Source organism: Oryctolagus cuniculus, chromosome 7 (assembly GCF_964237555.1).
Source record: "Oryctolagus cuniculus chromosome 7, mOryCun1.1, whole genome shotgun sequence".
NCBI classification, from domain to species: Eukaryota; Metazoa; Chordata; class Mammalia; order Lagomorpha; family Leporidae; genus Oryctolagus; species Oryctolagus cuniculus.
The window spans coordinates 26,932,135-26,957,299 of record NC_091438.1 but is presented as its reverse complement, the minus strand read 5'-3'; the positions used below and the strand labels follow the sequence as shown (position 1 = coordinate 26,957,299).

Sequence of the window (25,165 nt, the reverse complement as noted above, 5' to 3'; positions counted from 1 at the left end):
AAGGTTTTGATCTGCTGGTAAAATCAAGACTGTATTTATTATTCAGATGTTGAAAATGGTTTTCATTTTTACAACTTAAAACTTTTAAACCAGAATTTTGGTAAATTTGAGACAAAATATTATCACTGTAATGTACTAGTTGCATGAGAGAGCATCGGTACTTTAATTCAACAACTTATGTGTCAGTACTGATTATCTCATTTGTTCCAAGGGAGATGAGTTAATTTAATTACCTTTAAATTCCATAATCTGATATATTGTAGATTTTTGGCCTATGAGAGTTTATGTTGTAATTCATTTAAATACACAAAATAAATTAAGGTAAATTATTGAATTTAATTGAACATAACCCTTGGAACTATATATTTTCAGAATTTTTTAAGAGATTTATTTATGTATTTGAAAGATTTACAGAGAGGAAGAGGCACTGGTTCATTCCCCAGATGGCCACAATGGCCAGGGGCTGGGCTGGACCAAACCCAGGAGCCAGGAGCTTCATCCACATTCCTTTGTGCATGCAGGGTCCAAACACCTGGGGCTTCCACTGCTTTTTTCAGGCCATTACCAGGGAGCTGGATCAGAAGTGGTGCAGCCAGGACACAAACTGGTGCCCATATGGGATGCTGGTTTCACAGGTGGCAGGTTTACTCACTACGCTACAACATTGGCCCCCTCTATTTTTGTTAGGAAGGTAAATAGCAAAATACATAATCCATACTCCCAGAATTAATGTTTCTGTTGTGAATATGAGTTAAGTGTAGACAACATATTTTATTTTTATATATATAAATAACATGGAGACTTCGGTCAGTTCAAGTTGTTTGCTGCCAAATGGATTTACTGCAAACTTCTTTTAGCCTTTTTTTTTTTTTTTCCAATTTCCAAATTGTGAAAATAAAATTCTGATCTTGTTTATGAAGAGTACATTATGCATATGTTTTTCTCTATTCATCTTGCCTTTCATGGTTTAAAATCTAATTCACAACACTGACATTTTTTCCTCTATGTATACCAATTTGTTAAAGGAACTAAATTAGCTGTAGGTAGTTTTATTAGAAATTGCATTATGAACTGTTGCTTTCAGCTACATTATTTACAAAAATTATTCCCACCAATTATTTTAAGGTCTGGAACAAAAAAAATGCAAATGAAAAAGGAAGAAGTCAGACTTCTAAGCTTCCTCCAAGATTTGCCAAAAAACAAGTAACAGGGACTCAACAAGTTCAGTCTACAGCCTCAACTTCAGCTCCAGTCCCGTCATCTCCTGCAACTACAGTTCCAGCCTCAACTGTGGTTCCCATTCCTGTATCACCTGCAGCTCCAACTCCAGCCTCAACCTCAGCTCCAGTTTTAACCTCCACAGCTCCAGTTGCAGCCTCAGCTTCAATTCCAGTTCCATCTTCCACTTCAGCCATAGCCACAGTCTCTTCATCAGCCACAGCTTCAGCTCCAGCTCCAACCCCCATCCTTGTCTCTGCTTCAACACCAGCTCCTGTCCCCATTCTTGCCTCAGCTTCAATTCCCATCCTTGCTTCAGCCCTAGCACCAGCTTCAGCTCCGACCACAGCCTCAGCGCTCTCAGCCCCACCTGCACCAGCCATCTCAACCCCAGCTGCCCCTGTCTCAGTGCCAGCTGCCTCAGTCTCAGTTGCCCCAGCCTCATCCTCAGCCTCCACTGCTGCAGCCCAGACTCAGACACAGACCCACAAACCAGCCCAGAATCCACTGCAGACAGTACCACAGTCTTCTAAACAGCCACCACCTTCAATTAGGCTACCTTCAGCTCAGACACCTAATGGCACAGATTACGTAGCCACAGGAAAATCCATTCAGACACCCCAGTCACATGGCACCCTTGCAGCTGAATTATGGGATAACAAGGTGACCCCGCCCGCTGTCCTGAATGACCTCTCTAAGAAATGTAAGTGTGCATCCGACAAGTGCTTCCACTTTATATATTCAGTAAGTTTTTTTAGCCATCTCATTTTTTTTTCAATAGGAAGCAGTTAATAGTAATCCATTCTTAATTTTCTTTCTTTTCTTTATTTTTTGTAAGAATCTCTCTTTAATGGTGATGTGAAAAGTCCTTGTTTTGATTTCTGGCTACTATCAAGAGAAAAATGCATTAGGCATTATTAGCATTAAATTTTAATCACTTTTCCTATGGCTTCTTCTTTTCAGTAGGTCCCATTAGTCCACCACAACCACCTTCAGTCAGTGCATGGAATAAACCGTTAACATCATTTGGATCAACTTCATCAGAGGTAGGAATAGACATAATGATAGCATTGGTGGGATTGGTACTGGCAAGTGTTTCTCGAAAATAAACTTTATAGCATGCCTCAGAATCACCTGGAAGGCCATACCAAGAGATTCTGATAGCAGGTCTGGGTAAAAGCCTGAATATATTTCTAACCAGTTTCCAGTTAGTGCTAATGCAGATAGACCTCTTGAGTTTATAAGCTCTTCTTCACCTTTAACTCTATTAAGGTTAAACATTTGTTTTCTTTCTAGTCTCAAGAAAAGACCTGTGATACAGAATGTTAGTGCAATTACTGTTTCCTGGGCTTTTTACCATGTTGCCAACTCAAATAATGAGAAAGTTTAGAGGTTCACACACAGGTCATTGATTCATTATTCATTCAATGAGGAAATGTTTATTAAGCACTGCCATTGTACAAGATGGTGGTCTTATTTGCAAAACTGGGTCTTCAGATAGAAAAGCATAGCTTGATGGGACTTCCATTGCAGTTAAGGAGAAGCAGGTAATAACATTGTATATTTGAGGGTGATCAGTACAGAGGAGAAAGGCAAAGCAGGTAAGCTACATAAGGAATATCCCAGGGAATGTGGTGACAATTTAAAGTGGGGTATCAAGAAAAGGCGACTTAGCTGACATTTGAATTAAAGATTTGATGGAGATAAGAGAGCATTTTGCGTTATTCAGTTGTCTGAGGGAAAACAATTTCCAGATCCAGAGGTATGGTGGTGTGGTTCATTGGGCTAAACCGTTGCTTATGACACTGGCACCCCACCTTTAAAACAATACGAAGACGGGCCAGCCTTGTGGCACTCTTGAGTTGAGCACTGGTTCAAGCCCAGCTGCTCTGCTTTCAATTCAGCTCCCTGCTGATGTGCCTAGGAAAGCAGTGGAAGTTGGCCCCAGTGCTTGGGCCCCTACTTCCACATGGGATTTCCAGATGAAGCTCTGGGCTCCTGACAGTGTGGCCATTATAGCCATGTGGGAAGTGAACCACCGGATGGAAGATCTCTCCTTGTCTTTCTCTGTCATTCTGCCTTTCAAATAAATAAAATAAATCATGGGGGAAAAACTCCAGACTCAGAGAAAAAGAAATACAAAAGATATGAAACAAGAGCATGCCTGGTGTGTTTGAAAATTTTAGGGAAACCATGTGGCTGGAACAAAAAGAAGAGATAGAGAATAAGTGAGTTGAAGAGCCAATAGGGGGTGGAAAGTTTTGAAAACAGAAGTGATAGGATCTGACTTCTCAGTGGTCTGCTAATAGCCCAGGGCAGGAAAGAGAATAGAAGTTAGGGTATCATTGAATTAATGGAACGATAACATCTAGACGATATCATTAGATGTTATGAGAAATGGTTTCTAGATATTTGAAGATCAAGCTGAAAAGATTTATTGATGGGTTAAATATCAGGTATGAGAAAAAAAATAGAAAGTCCAAAATTTTGTCATCAGAAGGAAAAAAATTCCCATCTGTTGAGTGTGGAGTTAGAAATGGATCAAGATTGGAAAAGAGAATTAAGGGAGTTAGGGGACATATTAGAGTTAAGATGTTCATTACACATCTGTGTGGAAATGTCAAGTAGGTATATGAGTCTGTAGTATGGAAGAGACAGTCTAGTTTATAGATAAAAATTTAAAAGTGATTAGTATATAAATGTTACCAGTAAGGAAGAACTATGGAAGTGGTTAGAAAAAGAAGAGAATCAAAAATTAAGCCTTGGACTTTATAACTCAGGGAAATGCAGGAGATGAGATACTAAACTATTAGTGTCCTAAAAGCCAGGTGAAAATAAAATGTAATGAAGAAGGCCTGGGTGTTTCAGATTTTCCTGTAGGATGGGAAGTTAGCAATGTGGAAGTTATTAACAACTGACAAGGGCAGTGTTTGTGGAATAGTAGGTACAGAAGTCTAGTTAAAGTGAATTTAAGAAAAAAACTAAAGGAAAGATGAGCCTTCAGTCATCATGCTACATAACAATGAAATTGTCTAAATTATTATATTGTCCAGAGATGTCATAGCCTTCTTAGTTTGTCTAAGTATACTCCACAATGTTTGCCCAGTGAGATTGCCCAGCCTTGTATTTCTCAGAATGTGTCCTCAGAGTTAAGCAGCACATGACTATATGTGCTATAAAGGGGTACAGAGAAGCATTACATAAAGATTATGATTGAGAGGGGTTTTTTCCCTTCATAGGTATCTTCCTGCTACCTTCTACACCCACTCTGTTATAGTGATCTTGAGTAGGCCTCATGGTCTTTAATATAAAACTTCCTTGGATAACTGTATATTCAAAATCAAGAGTCACCATATTCAGTATTTAAGAACCTTAGTTTAATTTTTCTTCTGCTTGTTGGTCTTGGCATTATGATTATTTTTAAACAACATTGCTTACATACAGATTTCAGTGTATAAAGGACAGAGTGGAATGTTTCATTTGCTGTCTTTGTTGCTCAGTTGCAAGAATTTATTTACAGGCATTCTACAAGTTTGCAGTGGTAAAAGGATGTTTACGCTCACCTTCACCTTATCTCATTTTTCTTTTACATTTTCTTTAGCCTCTTTCTGTTTATGCTCTCTGGATAGAAGATGATTTTTCATGAATGTTGTATGTGACTTTGGAGTTTTTCTTCATGATGAAATTTTGGATTAGCAAAATTGACATTTAACAGGATGGAAAGCTCTAGTGAGATATTTTCTTCAATGACTCTAGAGAAGTAGAATTCTAAATGATTATTATTATATCTAACGCTATGACTGTTAGTTATGCCATATGGGCTCAAGATTGGTATGATAATCTAGTCTGAACTTTGTTATCATTCTCAGGATGTAATAGGCTCTTTTGATAACTGCATTTATACTTAGAAAAATATTTTAAAAAGAATTTCACCATTGAATAAAGGTAATATTAATTTTTGTTCTATTAATATATATCATATTTGCTTATATTGGAAGGTAAATATTTAAAAATTAATCTGGTGGTAAATGTTATGTCACAGAGGGTTAAACTGGCTTGGAATGCCCACTTCCCAAATTAATGTGCCAGTATGAGTCCCAGGATTCCTATCCAGCTTCCTGCTACCGTGCCTAGGGAGCAACAAATGATTGCCCAAATACTTGGGCCTCTGCCACCCACCTGGGGATACCAGGATTGGCTTTATTGTCTCCTGACTTTGGCTGTTGCAAGCATTTGGAGAGTGGAGCAATAGATTGAAGGTGTCTCTTCCATTCTTACTTTGCCTTCCAAATAAATAAATAAATAAAACTTATATGAAAAATATATTTGAATTGCATGCCTTATACTGTTGACATTCTTAAACGGATATAATATTAACTGTATACAATATGTTTGAAGCATCAAGGATGCCAAAAAAGATAACTGGAGGGTATAATTTGCCTCTAATCACACTTATGAGAGACAGGACTTTAAAAACTTCAGTCTGGTCATAGTTTTCATTTTACCGTTTGTTTTCTAACACAGATCAAGAGTAGTTAAGGGAAGGTTCTCCTAAAACATAATCAATGTCAGTTTATCTCAGTTAATATGTATAGCTCCAAACCTCCTGTCAAATCTGAAAGTCTGTTTTCTTTGATAACAATATTTTTATAACAATATAATGATATTAAATATTATTTTACAAGGGAGCAAAGAATGGTCAAGACAGTGGAGTTGAAATTGGAATTGACACTATTCAATTTGGTGCTCCAGCTTCAAATGGGAATGAAAATGAGGTTGTTCCTGTGCTTTCGGAAAAATCTGACAAAATAGCTGAACCAAAAGAGCAGCGCCAGAAGCAGCCACGGGCAGGACCTATCAAAGCCCAGAAGGTAAATATAATTTATAATCTATGTTGCATTTCATGAAAACCATTAACACATGGTAAGCAAATAAGTTTTTTTTTTTTTTCAATTTTAAACATATAAGATAAATTTTAATAGTCTTGAAAATATACTTGCTAGTTCCTAAAATCACAATTTCCATGGAAATTGATTATATATATGTCACTTTAAGTTAATAAAAATCACCCTCATAGATTTATTCCAAATTTTAACCAAGACAGTGCTTGCAAATGATATAGTAAGTATATTTAAAAGACAATTTTATAAGAAATCACTTACACAAAACAATTTTAAAATTCATGAAACCAATATACTGTTTTCTAAGTAGGTAGAAATGCATAATTGTCATCTATTCTTTTTTTTTTAACTTTTATTTAATGAATATAAATTTCCAAAGTACGACTTATGGATTACAATGGCTTCCCCCCAATACCGTCCCTCCCACCCGCAACCCTCCCCTTTCCCACTCCCTCTCGCCTTCCATTCACATCAAGATTCATTTTCAATTATCTTAATATACAGAAGATCAGCTTAGTATATAAAGTGAAAAATGATAGATGATTTTTTTAATGATGATGAAATCAGATCAGACCTATTGTCATGTTTAATCCCAGTGAGAGTCAAGTTGGGAATTGATAATTTCTTTTTTTACAGAAGATCAGTTTAGTATGCATTAAGTAAAGATTTCAACAGTTTGCACCCCCATAGAAACACAAAGTGAAATATATTGTTTGAGTACTCGTTATAGCATTAAATCTCAATGCACAGCACATTAAGGACAGAGATCCTACATGAGGAGTAAGTGCACAGTGACTCCTGTTGTTGACTTTACCAATTGACACTCCTGTCTATGGCATCAATAATCTCCCTATGCTCCAGTCATGAGTTTCCAAGGCTGTGGAAGCCCTCTGAGTTCTCTGACTCTTATCTTGTTTAGACAAGGTCATAGTCAAAGTGGAGGTTCTCTCCTCCCTTCAGAGAAAGGTACCTCCTTCTTTGAAGACCTGTTCTTTCCACTGGGATCTCACTCACAGAGATCTTTTTGCCAGAGTGTCTTGGCTTTCCATGCCTGAAATACTCTCATGGGCTTTTCAGCCAGATCCGAATGGCTTTAGGGCTGATTCTGAGGCCAGAGTGCTATTTAGGACATCTGCCATTCTATGAGTCTGCTGAGTATCTCGCTTCCCATGTTGGATCACTCTCCCCTTTATTTATTCTATCGGTTAGTGTTAGCAGGTACTAGACTTGTTTATGTGCTCCCTTTGACTCTTAGTCCTTTCATTATGATCAATTGTGAACTGAAATTGATCACTTGGACTAGTGAGATGGCATTGGTACATGCCACCTTGATGGGATTGAATTGGAATCCCCTGGTATGTTTCTAACTCTACCATTTGGAGCAAGTCAGCTTGAGCATGTCCCAAATTATACATCTCTTTCTTCTCTTATTCCCACTCTTATGTTTAACAGGGATCACATTTCAGTTAATTTTCAACACTTAAGAATAACTGTGTGATAATTACAGAATTAAACCAGTCATATTAAGTAGAACAGACAAAAAAAAAATACTAAGAGGGATAATGTATTAAGTTGTTCATTAACAGTCAGGGCTGTGCTGATCAAGTCACCGTTTCTCATAGTGTCCATTTCACTTCAGGAGGTTTCCTTTTTGGTGTTCAGTCAATTGTCACCAATCAGGGAGAACATATGGTATTTGTCCCTTTGGGACTGGCTTATTTCACTCAGCATGATGTGTTCCAGATTCCTCCATTTTGTTGCAAATGACTGGATTTCGTTGTTTCTTACTGCAGTATAGTATTCTAAAGAATACATATCCCATAATTTCTTTATCCAGTCTACCGTTGATGGGCATGTAGGTTGGTTCCAGGTCTTGGCTATTGTGAATTGTGCTGCGATAAACATTAGGGTGCAGACCGCTCTTTTGTTTGCCAATTTAAATTCCTTTGGATAAATTCCAAGGAGTGGGATGGCTGGGTTGTATGGTAGGGTTGTATTCAGGTTTCTGAGGAATCTCCAGACTGACTTCCATAGTGGCTTTACCAGTTTGCATTCCCACCAACAGTGGGTTAGTGTCCCTTTTCCCCCACATCCTCGCCAGCATCTGCTGTTGGTAGATTTCTGAATGTGAGCCATTCTAACCGGGGTGAGGTGAAACCTCATTGTGGTTTTGATTTGCATTTCCCTGATTACTAGTGATCTTGAACATTTTTTCATGTGCCTGTTGGCCATTTGGATTTCCTCTTTAAGCAAATAAGTTTTAAAATTGAGTTGGTTTTTTAATGAATTTTCTTTATTGTGATGCATTTTTGTCATAAACATTGACTTCAGCTTCCAGATTTGAGTCCAGTAGAAAACAAAGAACATAAACCTGGTCCTATTGGAAAGGAACGTTCATTAAAAAATAGAAAAGTGAAAGATGCCCAACAGGGAGAGCCAGAAGGACAGGAGAAGCAAAGCTCTACTACCATCAGAAGCCCAGATCCTTCCACCACGAAGGAAACCAAAGCAGTCTCAGAAATGTCTACTGATATAGGGACCATGATCTCCGTATCATCCGCAGAGTATGGCACAAATGCAAAGGTGAGCAACATGCCATGATCTTCAGTTCAATTGATATGCTTGCTTATGAAATGAATGACAACATCATCAGTGTGGGTTTTTTTCTTTCTTATATGAGATGTATATAGCCTGTGGGTTAGTTCTATAGAGATTGTATATCGTAGTATACTTACATAATGTAGAATTCTTTATAAAAAGTTAATTTTTTGTAGAGACTTATTTCTGAAGTACTTGAGTAGCTCAAAGTGTGATTTTTCTGTGCAAGATTGAAATATTTTCTCGTGGGTTTATAGGCTTAAAAAGAATGGCTCTGTATTTTATTAATAATAGAGTTATAATGGGTTGTCTTTTACACTTTTGTGTTTTCAATATCCAGAAATAAGCTCAACTTTTAGTGACTCCAGTCATGGTTGAAACAGATCACAGTTCTTTGGTACTTGAAAGAGTTACTGAGAGGGGAATAAGAGAGAGAATCTTTCATCTATTGATTCACTCCCCAAATGCTGTCAACAGGGCTGGGCAAGGCCAAAGCCATGAGCCAGGAGCTTCTTCTGGGTTTACCACATGGAGACAGGGGCTCGAACACTTGGGCTATCTTCTGCTGATTTCCCAGGCACATTACCAGGAAGCTGGATGGGAAGTGGAACAGCCAGGACATGACCCGCACCCATATGGGATACCAGCATTGCAGACAGCAGCTTTACCCTCTATGCCACAGTGCCAACCCCAAAAGATGTATTTCCTTAAAAAAAAAAAAAAACTATACCCTATTTCCATGGGATCAACCAAGTACAGATCAAAAACATTATAAAAGTTGTTTCTGTAGTATACATGTATTTTTCCCTTGATGTTATTTCCAGAAAAATTCAGTATACAACTATTTACATAGTGTTTACACTATATTAGGCATGATAAGTAACCTAAAGGTAATTTAATGTATTTGGAGATATGTGAGTATAACATATGCAAATTGCTATTTTACTTATCTGCCATACTTATCTGGGACATAAGCTGAGAAGAAAAGGAAGTGGAACTCTTTATATGAATTAATATTTTTCTCTTCTCTCTCTCTCTCTTTTTTTTTTTTTTTTTTTTTTTTTGGCAGGCAGAGTGGATAGTGAGAGAGAGACAGAGACAAAGGACTTTCTTTTGCCGTTGGTTCACCCTCCAATGGCCGCTGCAGCCGGCGCACCACGCTGATCCTATGGCAGGAGCCAGGTACTTCTCCTGGTCTCCCATGCGGGTGCAGGGCCCAAGTATTTGGGCCATCCTCCACTGCACTCCCTGGCCACAACAGAGAGCTGGCCTGGAAGAGGGGCAACTGGGACAGAATCCGGTGCCCCGATCAGGACTAGAACCCGGTGTGCCGGCGCCGCAAGGTCGAGGATTAGCCTAGTGAGCCGCGGCGCCGGCCAATAATTTTCTCTCTTTAATTGCTATACAACTGAATTCATGCAAGTAAAAATTCATGTGAACCAACTTTACCATACTCATATTTAAAGAAAAAAATCATGATGATAAACCTAATTTGTTATGTATGAGAACTAAGATTTTGTTATTTTTGCTTATCTGTACCATTTTTATTTTGAGGAATAACAAATAAGTAGTTGGCAGCAAGCTATAGATTGAGTATAAGAAGCACATCAAAAAAATTTTAATAACATAAAAATAAGATACTTGGTATTATTGACAACCTCCCAGCACCATGCAGTGCATTTTTTTAAATGTGCTGGAGCTCGGTCAGCAACAGTTAACGTTGCCTTTGATGGTGGGTCTATGTTGTATTATCCCATTAGTGGATAAATTAGTATTTGAGTGACTTGAGTTTTAAGTTCTGCTCTCTCCTCCTGCTTTTTTCCAAAACAAATTTTACAGCTATTAGGCTGTCATTAGAAAGTGATCCATTAATTCAGTTTGAAACATATTTCTCTATTACTACTCCACAGGAGTCTGTAACAGACTATACTACACCTTCTTCTTCTCTGCCTAACACTGTGGCTACTAATAATGCAAAGATGGAGGATACTTTGGTTAATAATGTAAGTAATCAATCTGAGATGTGGAGTTTAGTAAGGAGCATGGCTGTTGCTGTCTGGTACCTTAATAACAGCTGTTTTTTTTTGTTTTTTCCTTGAAAGCCATCACATTTCCATTCAAGATCAAGGCTTACTGTGCTTAATCTGGATTTCATAAGTACTAATCCTATTAACCTGGTTTTGGGGGAGAATTTTTGTCCTTAGTTCTCAAAGTCTAGAAATTCAGCATTTTATTTGGTTTGTATTTCTATTTAACAAAGCTTTTTTATAGTGTACTGAAATCTTACTCGTTAAATATAATGAGAATTAGCATTTTAAAACGTTTTTAAATTTCTTATGTATATATTTATGCATATAAAATTTTACGCGTATATATTAGACCATAACAGTATTTCTATGTTGAATATTGAGCTATAATTTGTAAATAAGTACTCAGAAACTCTTAAATATCCCAATGTAAGGTGATACTAAACCATGTTGTAAATTAAGCCTTATTTTCCCAGAACAACTATAATTTAAGATTGTATTACTAGTTAGTGGAGTTTATTTTTCCTAGTTTGCTGACTGATATAAAATTATTACTATTATTACTTTGGAAAGAGTTGCGGGGAGAGAGAGATCTTCGTCCACTCGTTTTCTCCTCAAATGGCTGCAACGGCCAGGGCTGGGACAGGCCAAAACCAGGAACCAGGAGCTTCAGCTAGGTCTCCCATTTAGATAGCAGGGGTCCAAGAACTTGGGCCATCTTCTGCTTTCCCATACCTTTAGCAGGAAGTTGAATTGGAAATGGAACAGCCAGAATACAACCAGCATCGCAAGCAGCAGTTTTACCTGCTACACTACAATGCTGGCCCCTTTCGTCATTCTTTTAAAACATCTTTTACATATAAATATTTAAAAATCTCTTGTAAAGGACTTTATAATTTTGAGTATAAAAGTCTTAATTTTTTTTCCTTCTCACATTTCTCCCTCATGCTATCTATTCTTCCCTTTAGCATCAAATGTATGGAATTTTAGAAAGGTAAAGATGCCAACGCAGATTAAGATGGTCACTTAATCTGGTTTTTGTAGTGCTTAGGCAAAAGTGTAGGTGGGAACCATATACTTGGTGATAGCTATATTCGTAAGCTCTTTTTCAAAAACACACATACTACTTTTGGCCAATCTACCTCCTGTAAATATAAAGTATAAAAAATATGAGTAAGAAAGTAAAAACACTTTCAGAACCCTTTAAAGTCATGTGGTCTATGTAGATGAGCATTTTTTAATGGTTTCTGTATTAACTGTAAGGTTAATTAGTATAAGGACTTGAAGACTGATAACTACTAGAGGAATTCTCACATATGTGAGACACACATATGTGTCTAGGGTACATTAGTATTTGTGAGCAGAAAAACAGTTTGAGTCAGGGATATTGATAAATGATTATCAGTTTGAAATTATTTCAATGTTGCTGACTTATGTCAAATGAGAGGTAATTGTAAATTTAATATAGTACTGACAACAAATGTCCTACGTGGGAAATTTTCATTTGGAAATGTTCTTTTCTTTCTTTCGTTAGTGTGGGGCTTCTGTTTTATAGATAGAACTTTTGTGTTTCTAAAAATTATACTTGAAAATGATTTTTTCCCCTGAGACTTAGTATACTTTTATGGTCCTAACTTATAATGTCTGGTATTACCCAGTATTACAGTGGTTATTTATCTTGAATGTCTTAGATTTAAATCTAGGTGGTCTTTTTTGTTATTATACCCCAACTACTTTCAAGATTTAGAAGAATGTCTATGCTATTACAGACCTCTGAGCAACTAAGTGAACCATTAAAAGCAAACATATAAGAGTACATAAAATAATCCCAAGTTCTAGGGCTTTAGAGACAAATAATAAGAAAAATAGATTGGTAGTGAGTTTCTATATCTTTCCGTTTCTAACCTATTTGCCATGGACGTTTTATTACTGTCAAAACAACAACCTAGTATAGCAAGGTGAGAGGAATAGTCTGCCTTCCTTCCAGGATTACCTTTATGTTTGAATCTAATTATGAGAAAGTAGACTGTTGAAGGAGAGATCCAGTTTCTCATACCATCACTGTGCTAATAACAATCTCTGTTATATGTATGGATCTCTCTCAAATGTGTATGGTAAGATTCCTCAGAACTTCACAAAAAGTAGCTCCATAGACTACCAACATCACTAATACATGGAAGATTGTTTGAAATATAAAACTTCAGGCCCTAACCCAGATCCACTGAATTGGAATCTGCATTTTTACAATATCTCCAAATGATTTGTGCACACATTAAAATATGACCAGCACCACATCTTATATTTGGAGTGTTCTTTCTGCTAATTTATACATTAAAATGCAATATTTCTCTTCAAAAGTTCTACATAGTTGTCAGTTGCTATAACCACAGTATAACTCAAAAGTAGTCAGAGATATTTAAGTCGGTTCTGATAAATAACGACCACCACCCTCAAGAGTCCTTTAGCATTATCTTTCATGGGGCTTTTGTAGTAGATTTAGTTAGATTGTGATATGTGTTACCTGCCTTTTCAGGTGCCCCTGCCTAACACCCTACCCCTCCCTAAGAGGGAGACCATACAACAGAGCTCGAGCCTCACTTCAGTTCCTCCCACTACTTTCAGCCTCACCTTCAAGGTATGTACGGACACCCATCTCTAAGGGCCCTTAACTATTGCATGCAAGGGGATTTAAGTTAACAATATGTTTTTTGTATCTTAACTACTTACTTCTATGTGGTCAGCAACAATACTAAGATGAGGAAATAGTAATATTACATTATACCTTAGCTTGTAAGAAGCACTTAGCAGTAACTTGATATCCTTAGATTTAAAGTGAGACCTCTTACATTTGTGATTTTTGTCTTAAAAGTACAATATATATATATATATATATATTCTGTATTTGTTCTGAATGTCTCTTAAAGATCCTTAATTTCTGTATATATTAGTTATAATACCAACTTGGTATTATTTGTTAGTCCTATCCTAGCTATTAGTAATGATAAGAAAGTTGGGTTTTTTTTTTCCCTTTCTTTAAATCGGGTATGAATTGAATGAATGCAATATAGTGATTATTTTATAAGAATGTGGTTGATTAACACAAGTATACTTTATATGCAAAATCAATAAATTTTTAATTTTTTTCAATATATTTAAAAATTTATTGATTAATTTGAAAGGCAGAGATAGAAAGAGATTGATATTCTATCCACTGATTCACTCTCCAGATGGCTGCAATAGCCAGGGCTGGGCCAGACCAAAGCCAGGAGCCAGGAGCTTCTTCCAGGTCTCCCATGTATGTGCAGGGACCCAAATAGTTGGGCTATCTCTGCTGCTTTCCCCTGGCACATTAGCAGGGAGCTAGATTGGAAGTGAGGCAGCAGGAACTTTAACTGGTGCCCATTTGGGATGCTGGTGCTGCAGGCGGAGGCTTAACCTGTGCCACAGCATCAGCTCCACAATAATTTTTTAATAAGGAAGCAAAGGTTTTTTTAGTACTTTTTTTATGTTTTCCTTATATTAGTGCAAGTTGAGTTATTTGAGGGTATTTTAAATCAATTGTGAACCTCAAGATTAGTCTAGTTAATAAAAAGTAGAAACATGGAATTAGGTGAGAATTTTGTTTAACTGCATTTATTGATTTCATTGGTGCTCTATTCGGAATCTAGGCAAAAACAGTACTTGACCACTGTTACAGCAGGGACTCCTAAGGTTTCACTGGTTTATGATGAATCTCTTTGGCAGTGTTCAGGAGTGTAGATGAGGGAAAATTGAGTTGTTCCATTTTGCGGCCAAAGTTCACTTTTGGACTCTTAGCAGTTGAGTACCCAGCCTCCTGATCACTTCTCCATGTTCCTCCTCACCTTCTTTATAAGAGACTTCATAAATACACCTTTGAGATTATTTAATTTTTTTATTTGAAAGGCAGATTTACAGAGAAAGAGATCTTCCATACCCAGTTCCACTCCTCAAATGGCTGTAAATGGCCAGGGCTGTTCCAAGTTGGAGCCAGGAGCTTCATCCAGGTCTCCTATATGGGTAACAGAGGCCCAAGCACTTGGACCATCTTCAACTGCTTTTCCCGGGTCATTAGTATGGGACTGAATTGGAAATCAAGCAACCAGTACTAAAACCACACCCATATAGGATGCTGACGTTGTAAGCAGCTATTTAACCAGCTATGCCACAATGCCAGCTCCAAGATTATATAATTTTTTAAAAATATTTATTTATTTATTTGAAAGTCAGAGTTAACACAGAGATAGGAGAGAGAAATAGAGGTCTTTCATCTGTTGGCTCATTCCCCAATTGGCTGCAATGGCCGGAGATGCCCTGATCCGAAGCCAGGAACCAGGAGCTTCTTCTGGGTCTCCCACGCAGATGCAGGGACCCAAGGACTTCGGTCACTCTCATCTGCTCTCCCAGGCCACAGCAGAGAGCTGGATCAGAAGTGGAGCTGCCGGAACACAAACCAGCACCCATATGGGATGCCGGCACTGCAAGCAGCAGCTTTACCCACTACACCACAGCACTGGCCCCAAGATTATATAATTTTATAAGACAAAATCCTCTTCTCTGTGTCAATTCTGTCTTTACCCAGTCGTTACTGTGCATTGCCAATTCCTGTTTGGCCTTTGCTGTTATTTTTCCAATTGAATGACTCTCAATCTGTGTTCTTTACTTTGTCTTATGATTTATATAGTTTTCATCATTATACTGTTAAAACAATAATCAGATTTCATATAAGCATTTGAATGTCATCTTTAATTATTTTCAAGCCACTTGTTAATTCAATGGAATACTGGCTCATTGTTGCCTTTAACTTATTTTTAACACTTAGAAAGTATAATGGGGGCCAAAGATGTGGAGCAGCAGTTTAAAACCCTGACTTGAAGTGCCGACATCCCATATGGGTGCCAGTTCAAGTCCTGGTTGCTCCACTTCTAAACCAGCTCCCTGCTAATGCGCCTGGGAAAGCGGTAGAAGATGGCCCAAGTCCTTGGGCCCCTGCACCCACATGGGAGACCCAGAACAAGCTCCTGGTTCCTGGCTTCAGATAGGCTCAGCTGCGGCCATTGTGGCTATTTGGGGAGTGAACCAGTAGATGGAAGACCTATCTCTCTCTCTGTCTCTACCTCTCTGTAACTCTGTCTTTTTTTATAATATATATATATAATAAATATAAATAAATCTTTTTTTAAAAAAAGATAAGATGTACATTTAGAATTCATATAAATTTAAATTGCCTTTGCTTAAATCTTTCTAGAGTATTCTGACACCTGTCTTCCTTTAGTGATAGATGAAGAATGGACAGTTTGTCCTGTCTTTGACATTATATTTGCCAATTGAAAAAATGAGCATAGTTATAGAATTGGAATTTTTAGCTTCCTTGAATTCCCATAAATATTTTTCTTGCTGCTTAACAAATCAAATTAAGTCAATTATTTATGCCCTATATATTGTACAAAATTAAGTACAACAGTTTATATGCTTGCAACACATGTAAACTAATACAGTAGATATTGCACTCTAAAACTGCTGTAAGCCACAAAATTTCAGGTGTACAAGTAAATTTTATTATTGCCAACTTTTTCTTTTTCTTTCTGTTTTTAAGATTCATTTATTTATTTGAGTGAAAGAGTTGCAGAGAGAGGGCGATTGGCCTGAGCTGAGCCAGTCCAAAGCTGGGAGCCAGGAACTTCTTACGTGTCTCCTACATGGTTGTCAGGAGCCCAAGTACTTGGGCCATCTTCTGCTGCATTTCCAGGCCATTACCAGGGAGCTGGATTGGAAGTGGAGCAGCCAGGACTTAAACTGGTACCCATATGGGATGCTGGTGGTACAGGCAGAGGCTTAACTTACTATACACAGCATAGGCCCCAAAGTTTCCTCCAAGGTTTTATTTTAAAATAAAATAAAATACATGTGATGTCAATGTTATTATGTTTTTATTGTGTTATAATGTCTATTTTTAAAGGAATTCAGAGTAAAATATGTACTATTTAAAAGTTAAAACTTTAAAACTTAAAGAACCCATAAATTTCCTAACAATGATGTTAAAAATACTACCTCTCAGGGCCATTGCTGTGGCTCAGTAAGTTAAGCTGCCACCTGCAGCACCAGCATCCCATATAGGCTCCAGTTTATATTGCAGCTGCTCCACTTCTAATTCAGCTAACACACCTGGGAAAGCAACAGATGATTGCCCAAGTGTTTGGGTACCTGTACCCATGTGAGAGACCAGGATGAGGCTCCTGGCGCCTGTCTTTTGTGGCCATTTGGGGAGTGCACACCAGCAGTTGGAAGATCTCTCTCTGTGTCTCTTCTTCTCTCTTTAACTGCCTTTCAGGTAATCAGATCTAAAATAAATAAATACACACACACACACACACATACATACACAAAACCTCTTAAAAGTAACCTCACGTAAGACATAACCTCTGCTGGCTCACTCCCCAGATGGCCGCAACTGCCAGGTCTGGGCCAGGCTAAAGCCAAGAGCCAGAAACTACAACTTGTCCCACATGGGTGACAGAGGCCCAAGCACTTGGTCCATCTTCTGCTGCCTTCCCAGGCATATTAGCAGAAAACTGAGTTGGAATCAGCAGCCAGTATGAAATGATAACATCACAAAAAGCAGCTTCATGCACTTCACCAAAATGCCAGCCCCCATAACTTGATCTTGTTAGATATCTTGAATTTGCCTCTTAGCCCATTATTCTGACTAGTAATGCCAAAAACATCAATGAATTTATCTGTTCCTTTCTTTTTAAAGTAGCTTCAGAATATTTAAGTATCTAATCTGTGCTGTTTACTGCAGTGTCCATTCATTATATGTATTGAGCCCCTGAAATGTGGCTAGTCCAAATAGAGGTGTGTTGTTAAGTGTAAAATAAAATAAAGGCTGTATCCAAACTTTTGACCAACTTAAATCATTTTAAATTTTAATTTAATTAAAATATATAAAAGGTCTCAATTTTACATTGATTTGTTTTAATTATAATATAGATTTGTTGGACTGAATAAGGTGTTATTTTAAGATTCATTTAATTTATTTGAGAATGTGACATTGAGAGGGAGAGAACTTTAATCTGCTGGCTCACTACCCAGATGGCCTCAACAGCCAGAGCTGGGTCCAGGCCAAAGCCAACAGCTGGAGTTCCATCCTGCTCTCCCACATAGGTGGCAGGGGGCCCAAATAATTGAGCCGTCTTCCTCTGCTTTCCCGGGTGCATTAGCAGGGAACAAGATTGGAAGCACAACAGTGGGAACTCGAAGCAGCACTCTGATTTGGGATGCCGGCATTGCAGCTGGCAGCCTAACCCTCTGCGCCACAACGCTGGCCCCTGTTACCAAAATTAACATTGCCTCTTCTTATTTTTTAAAGTATGACTACTAGAAAATTTAAAGTTACATATGCAGCTTATATTTGTACACATGCTGAACATTGCTCAGTAGTACTGCTCTACATAGATTGAAATAAGACATGCTTCTTTTAAGAATCTGCCAGACTATAGCTAAAACCAGAAACCACAGCTGTAGCCAGTACCTAAAATTCTGGATGTGAAATAAGAAGTGTTTCTGTTGCACCCAGACCTAAAATATCTGGTTACGTTGCCTCTTAGAACACAGGGCATGAAAACAGCCACCAAAACCTGGCCTGCCACCTGCCATTTCAGAAGTGTTTTTTTGTTTTAAGATTTATTTATTTGAAAGTCAGAGTTACACAGAGAGAAGGAGAGGCAGAAAGAGAGAGAGGTCTTCCACCCACTAGTTCACTCCACAGTTGGCTGCAATGGCCGGAGCTGCACCAGTCTGAAGCCAGAAGCTTCTTCTAGGTCTTCCCACGCAGGTTTAAGGGCCCAAGAACTTGGGCCATCTTCTGCTGCTTTCCCAGGCCTGAGCAGAGAACTGGATTGGAAGTGGAGCGGCTGGGACTTGAACTGGTGCCCATATGGGCACTGCAGGCGGCAGCTTTGCTCACTATACACCACAGCGCAGCCCCAAGAAGTATTTTCTTAAAGAGAAAGAATGGAGGGAGTGAGAATTCCTGAAGATCTTTCCTACTAGAGGCAGAGCTTTCCATTATTCCTTATGGGGCATGGTATTTCCTTCTCTTATTTTCTGCTTGGGGAAGGGGATTATGATTCAACAGTACAGGAGCTGTGATGTTTAGTTCACTAACCAGATTTTCAGTGCCATCAGCAGTTCAACAAATTCTCTGCAGAAACAAAATTAAATCCCCACTGCCTTTCAGTTTGTATAAAGGAGCACGTAAAAGATTTGAAAGTCCTAGGGTCTTTTTATATATATGTAAAGGTTTATTTATTTGAATGGTAGAGTTACAGAGAAGCAGAGAGAATCTTCAGCCTGCTGGTTCACTCCACAAATGGCCACAATGGCCAGAGCTGGGTACATCCAAAGCCAGGAGCTTCCTCTGGGTCTCTCCCATGCAGGTTTCAGGAATCCAGGCACTTGAGGCATCTTCTGCTGCTTTCCCAGTACATAGCAGAGAGCTGGATCAGAAGTGGAGCGGCCAGAACTCGAACCAGCACCCATATGGGATGCCTACACTGCAGGCATTACCCACTATACCACATCGCCCTCCCTGTCTTGTTCTTTATGGTTTTGAAAGATTATATTTGGAATTTATATAGTCACACACATTTGTTTGTGTCTGTGTGTGTTTGTGTATAGTCTGTATTGACTGCATTTTTCTTTTTGTTTCATCAAATGTCCATTTTATTGTAGATGGAATCTGCGCGCAAGGCATGGGAGAATTCTCCAAACGTAAGGGAAAAAGGATCTCCAGTAACTTCCACAGCACCTCCAATTGCAAGTGGAGTGAGCAGCAGTGCCAGTGGACCAAGCACTGCCAATTACAATTCGTTCTCAAGTGCATCAATGGCTCAGATTCCTGTCGCTTCAGTCACTCCTACAACATCATTATCAGGTAGAACTTTTTTGTACCTTTCCTTTAAATATCTTAAATTATTTAAAATTTGTTGTGATCTTCTGTTCGCTACCCCTACCTCAGAGTATTAAGTAGGGGTCTGTGTTGTGGCATAGTGGGATAAGCTGCCAACTCTGCTGCCAGTATTACAGATGCATATAAGTACCAGTTCAAGTTCTGGCTGCTCCACTTCCAATCCACTCCCTAATTTGAACCTTGGAAGGTAGGGGAAGCTGACCCAAGTGCCTGGGCCCTTGCCAACCATGTGGAAGGACCTAGATAAAACTCCTGACTCCTAGCTTTGGGCCTGGCCTAGCCCCAGCTATCAGGGCCATTTAGGGGGTGAACCAGCAGATGGAAGATAACATTTCTTTCTCTCTCTCTCTCGCACTTTCAAATAAAATTTTTAAAAGCAGAGTTGTTATTTATGAAGATTTAAGATTTTGCATGAGGTACTTACAAGCTATTTTTTAAAGCTTCTTGCAAATGTTACTCCTTCTCTCCTCTGCAGTTTCCCAGTTGTGGCTTGCCAAACACTTACCTACTAATGGCTACTAAAACAGATTTTGCTGGATCTCTCTCCTAACCCCTACCACAAATTATAGATACTATAGAGTAATTGGTTAAAGTTATTTTCCTCAAAGTTTTTCTGTGACGTTTACATCTTGATTGCTATTTTTCTTATCAGCTCAGAAATTACACAGATACTTTTTCTTAAAGTTTCACTGAAGTGTAATCTTTCATTGAATAACTTCATTTGAACCTTCACAGTTCTAAAAGAGTCACAGGAGTTTCTAAAATGCTTGATTGTCAGAGTGTCCCTTTATCACATTTGTGCTTAAGTTTCTCCAATTGAAAACACAAATTTCATTGCAAGGTTGCCCAGTAGTCTGTTTCTTTTTTTTATTTTTATTTATTTATTTATTTAATTTTTTGACAGGCAGAGTGGACAGTGAGAGAGAGAGACAGAGACAAAGGACTTTCTTTTGCCGTTGGTTCACCCTCCAATGGCCGGCGTGCTGCGGCCAGCACACCACGCTGATCCGATGGCAGGAGCCAGGTACTTATCCTGGTCTCTCATGAGGGTGCAGGGCCCAAGCACTTGGGCCATCCTCCACTGCACTCCCTGGCCACAGCAGAGAGCTGGCCTGGAAGAGGGGCAACCGGGACAGAATCCGGCGCCCCGACCAGGACTAGAACCCGGTGTGCCGGCGCTGCAAGGCGGAGGATTAGCCTAGTGAGCTGCGGTGCCGGCCCCACTAGTCTGTTTCTAAAACAGAGGTGACTTCTTTCCCAGTGGATTTAGTGTGTCCAGTAGTATAGAATTAACTTTGGCTGATTCTCATTTAATGACTAGTTTTGTTTTTCAGCATTTTGGCCTGTTGTGCTATTCTTTTTTTTTTTTTTTTTTTTTTTTTTTTTTTTTTTTTTTGACAGGCAGAGTGGACAGTGAGAGAGAGACAGAGAGAAAGGTCTTCCTTTGCCGTTGGTTCACTCTCCAATGGCCGCCGCTGCAGCCGGCGCACCGCGCTGATCCAATGGCAGGAGCCAGGATCCAGGTGCTTTTCCTGGTCTCCCATGGGGTGCAGGGCCCAAGCACCTGGGCCATCCTCCACTGCACTCCCTGGCCATAGCAGAGAGCTGGCCTGGAAGAGGGGCAACCGGGACAGAATCCGGTGCCCCGACCGGGACTAGAACCCGGTGTGCCGGCGCCGCAAGGTGGAGGATTAGCCTATTGAGCCACGGCGCCGGCTCTGTGCTATTCTTAAATACCAGGAAAAACAATAGTTTTGAGGTTGTCCTGCAGTTATTTTATATTATCTGGAATGAAAAGTATGCATGAAGGCCGGCGCCGCAGCTCACTAGGCTAATCCTCCACCTTGTGGTGCTGGCACAGCGGGTTCTAGTCCTGGTCGGGGCGCTGGATTCTGTCCCAGTTGCCCCTCTTCCAGGCCAGCTCTCTGCTGTGGCCCGGGAGTGCAGTGGAGGATGGCCCAAGTACTTGGGCCCTGCACCCACATGGGAGACCAGGAGAAGTACCTGGCTCCTGCCATCGGATCAGCGCAGTGTGCCTGCCGCGGCAGCCATTGAAGGGTGCACCAACGGCAAAGGAAGACCTTTCTCTCTGTCTCTCTCTCTCCCTGTCCACTCTGCCTGTCAAAAATAAAAAATAAAAAAGAAAAGTATGCATGAAGATATGAAGTATGCAGTTTATATACTGCATTATAATTTCAAATCATTTTTCCAGCTATATCTGTTCCTTCTTTAAAACTCTTCCAAGCATTTTCCTGTGCCATTTGCCAAAGACTCTCCACTTATGCTCACTAGACTAGCTTAGGTCCCAGTCTACTTTAGTGGGAATTAAATTTAATGGGTATAAAGGAACATAAGGAATTGGAGGATAAATATTCAGAAATGCAGGGACTAGAAAAATTCCTAGCTCGCTCTTTGAAAACCAACCACTACTTTTTCCAAGTCTAGATTTCTCCCCTTTCCCTTGACTAGGATTTTTTTTTTTAAGCTAACACATAAAACATTGTACATTTTCATGGTATAGCATGTGAAATTACTATACATTTGTACACTGCAGACTGTCCAGTCAGGCTATGCATGTATGGGTCTTCAGCTATTAACATTTCTTTATGGTGAAAACATTCAAAATCCTTTCCTCTAGTTTGTTGGTTTTTGACAAGGGCCTGCTTGCCCATTTATCCTGCTAATAGAGACCTACCTGGAAGAACAGATGCATCTGAATCTTGGTCCATGCTTAGGTAGAACATTATGTGAGGTCTGAAGAAAATAAAAGCTGTATACCAGTATTGTTACTTTGCTCCAATCTTATAGTCATTACAGCTCACTTTTCAACAGAACTAACTGACCTTTGAAGATCTAAGCTTTGGTAATTTCACTAATTTATTAAGTAATTTGTTTCGTTCGTTTTTGAGATACTACTATATGCCAGTTTTTAAATGCAGGGTAAAATCAAACCTTAGAAGTATGACTTTTTAGGAACAATGCTCCTTGAAACCCACTTAAATTTGTAATTATTCCTTAGGTGCAGCTCTTTGTCCTTCTATGTCCTTAGGTCTGTGTCTGGTTATAAATGAATGAAGCTCTTGATTTTTCCTCTTTGTGATGATTAAATAATAGTTTGAGGATAAATGGTGACAGCCATGTAGGCTCTCATATTCCTTATTTTAATGTGTTTCTGTGTTTCTTCTTCATTTTGATATTATTTATACTTTCCATACTTTTTTTATATCATGTTTGCTTTTGGTAAGTGTTCCTTCCTTCTGTAAAAGCCACTTCATGTCTCCTTTTGGCTTTAGGTAGTGTAAGAGTTAGAGACTTCCATCAGTATTCTGGCAGATTCATTCCAGAAAGAGGTAGACAAGTGCACACGCATTCTCTGGCACAGGTACCAAAGTGCTCATATGCTCAAGTCCCTTATGTAAAATGGTATATTTGCATATAACCTATGCAAATCCTGTATACTTTAATAAGTACCACTGGATTATTTATAATATCTAATACAACAAAAAAAGCCATGGAAATAGTTGTTACACTATAATTTAGGGAACAAAGGCAAGAAAGAGTGTACATACTCCATATAGTTATATAATCCCCCCCCCCAGTGTTATCATGGTTGGTTGAATCCCCAGATATAGGTGATACATTTGGAGGAACAGCTAGCTATACATGAGGAATATAAACATTAATTTTCTGACTTCTTTGGTACTGTGAACAGCCTTGGCACTTATAAATATATTTTCTCCTTATTTTATTCTTCCCCCCAAATATAGGAGCTGGTACATATACTACCTCTTCTTTGAGTACAAAATCTACAACCACTTCGGATCCTCCTAATATTTGTAAAGTGAAGCCCCAACAATTACAAACAAGTAGCCTGCCTTCTGCAAGTCATTTTTCACAACTAAGCTGTATGCCTTCCCTTATTGCCCAGCAGCAACAGAGTCCACAGGTTTATGTGTCTCAGTCTGCAGCAGGTAATATTGCTGTGTTGAATTTAGTTTTGTAAATGAAGACATTTTAAAATGCTTGTTTATTTTCTCAACCCTTTCTAGTTTTAAATATTGTGATGTTCTTTGCAAATATGTATATCTCCATATAGAATAGAATGCTATCTCTCCTTAACAAGAATTATTCCAGCAGTTGTTTCTTACATATAAGATGATATAGTTTCTAATAATTTGCAGGATAATTTATACATTTGACATTATTCCAGTCAAAATACAAAATTTTTATTATCTAAAGTTTGACGGTTAATAATGCCAGGTGTTGGGTGGATTATCACATGTCACAGTGAAACATTTGGAACATACTCAAAATCACTTAAATTCAATATTAGATAATAATGAGGCTATTTTTTACCTTTCATAGAAAGATTGATCATACCTGGCATGTTAATATCAGCTCTTAAAGTACATTGTTGTATATGAGTAAATTGGATGTAACAGTTTCATAACTAGGAAACTTACTATACAGATATATTGAACCCTATTAAGAGTTGTATGGTTAAGTATGTTCATAGCAGTAACAAAAATGATGTGAGAATTTCTGCAGAATATACCACCATATGGAAAAAACAGGTCACAATAGTATATATAATATATTCAGGGCATTAATCACTACACCAATTACTCGCAATTCTTTTGAAATGTTTTCCCATATTCTGGTAGGCATTTGGAGGAAATTTGCTCTTTCAGTGGGTAGGTTCATTTTTAATTATAGCAGTATGTGATATGTTATACCCGTTGACAGTATGTGAGAGTGTATTTTTTCCTACCCTCAAAAGTACTAGTGTTACATTGTATTAACTCACATTATGTCTAGTTTTCTCATGGCTTATATTAAATTTCAGAGGGCCCAGTTAATTTGAAATATACTACAAAACTTGGTATTTATTTATTATCTTGAATTCTGAATTTTTCTGCTTGTTTTTTCTAATGGCATATAGCTCAAATACCAGCTTTCTATATGGACACGAGTCATTTATTTAGTACCCAGCATGCCCGATTGGCTCCACCATCCTTGGCTCAGCAGCAAGGCTTCCAACCAGGTCTTTCTCAGGTAATTACCAGATTCCTTCCATCTGTATTTGTTTCTTGGCATTTTTATGGTTGTAATACTTATCTTGTACTACAAGTAATAGACTCTGAAGTTATAATCTATCCATGATTACCTTGAATACTATTAGTGAAATTTTAAAACTTTCCATAGCTTAAAGGTTAACAATATAGACGTAAGTCATGGGTAAAAAAGAAAATTTACATGTTTTTATTTATTTTTGTTTTAAAAGTATTCATGGTATTGATCATTTATTCTTCGTCTCAAACATTTTTTTTAGATTTATTTCATTTATTTGAAAGTTACAGAGAAAGGTAGAGACATAGAGAGAAAGAGGTCTTCCATCTGTTGGTTCACTCCCCAAATGGCTGCAACAGCCG

The 25,165-nt window shown here is 38.4% G+C and overlaps 1 protein-coding gene across 31 annotated transcripts in view; it reads left to right on the top strand.

Annotated features, from left to right (window-relative positions):
• Positions 1 to 25,165, top strand: part of PRRC2C (proline rich coiled-coil 2C) — a 111,786-nt gene that overhangs the window by 74,399 nt on the left and 12,222 nt on the right. For 18 of the 31 annotated variants that reach the window (XM_051858365.2, XM_070077372.1, XM_070077374.1 and 15 more), the window contains 9 exons: positions 1,126 to 1,921; positions 2,182 to 2,264; positions 5,904 to 6,089; positions 8,451 to 8,702; positions 10,628 to 10,720; positions 13,278 to 13,379; positions 19,496 to 19,697; positions 23,501 to 23,704; positions 24,676 to 24,788. In XM_051858365.2, coding sequence (XP_051714325.2) covers positions 1,126 to 1,921; positions 2,182 to 2,264; positions 5,904 to 6,089; positions 8,451 to 8,702; positions 10,628 to 10,720; positions 13,278 to 13,379; positions 19,496 to 19,697; positions 23,501 to 23,704; positions 24,676 to 24,788 — 2,031 coding nt within the window. The remainder of the gene's footprint in view (positions 1 to 1,125; positions 1,922 to 2,181; positions 2,265 to 5,903; positions 6,090 to 8,450; positions 8,703 to 10,627; positions 10,721 to 13,277; positions 13,380 to 19,495; positions 19,698 to 23,500; positions 23,705 to 24,675; positions 24,789 to 25,165) is intronic. The other 13 variants (XM_070077368.1, XM_070077371.1, XM_070077359.1 and 10 more) reach the window with 5 other exon arrangements.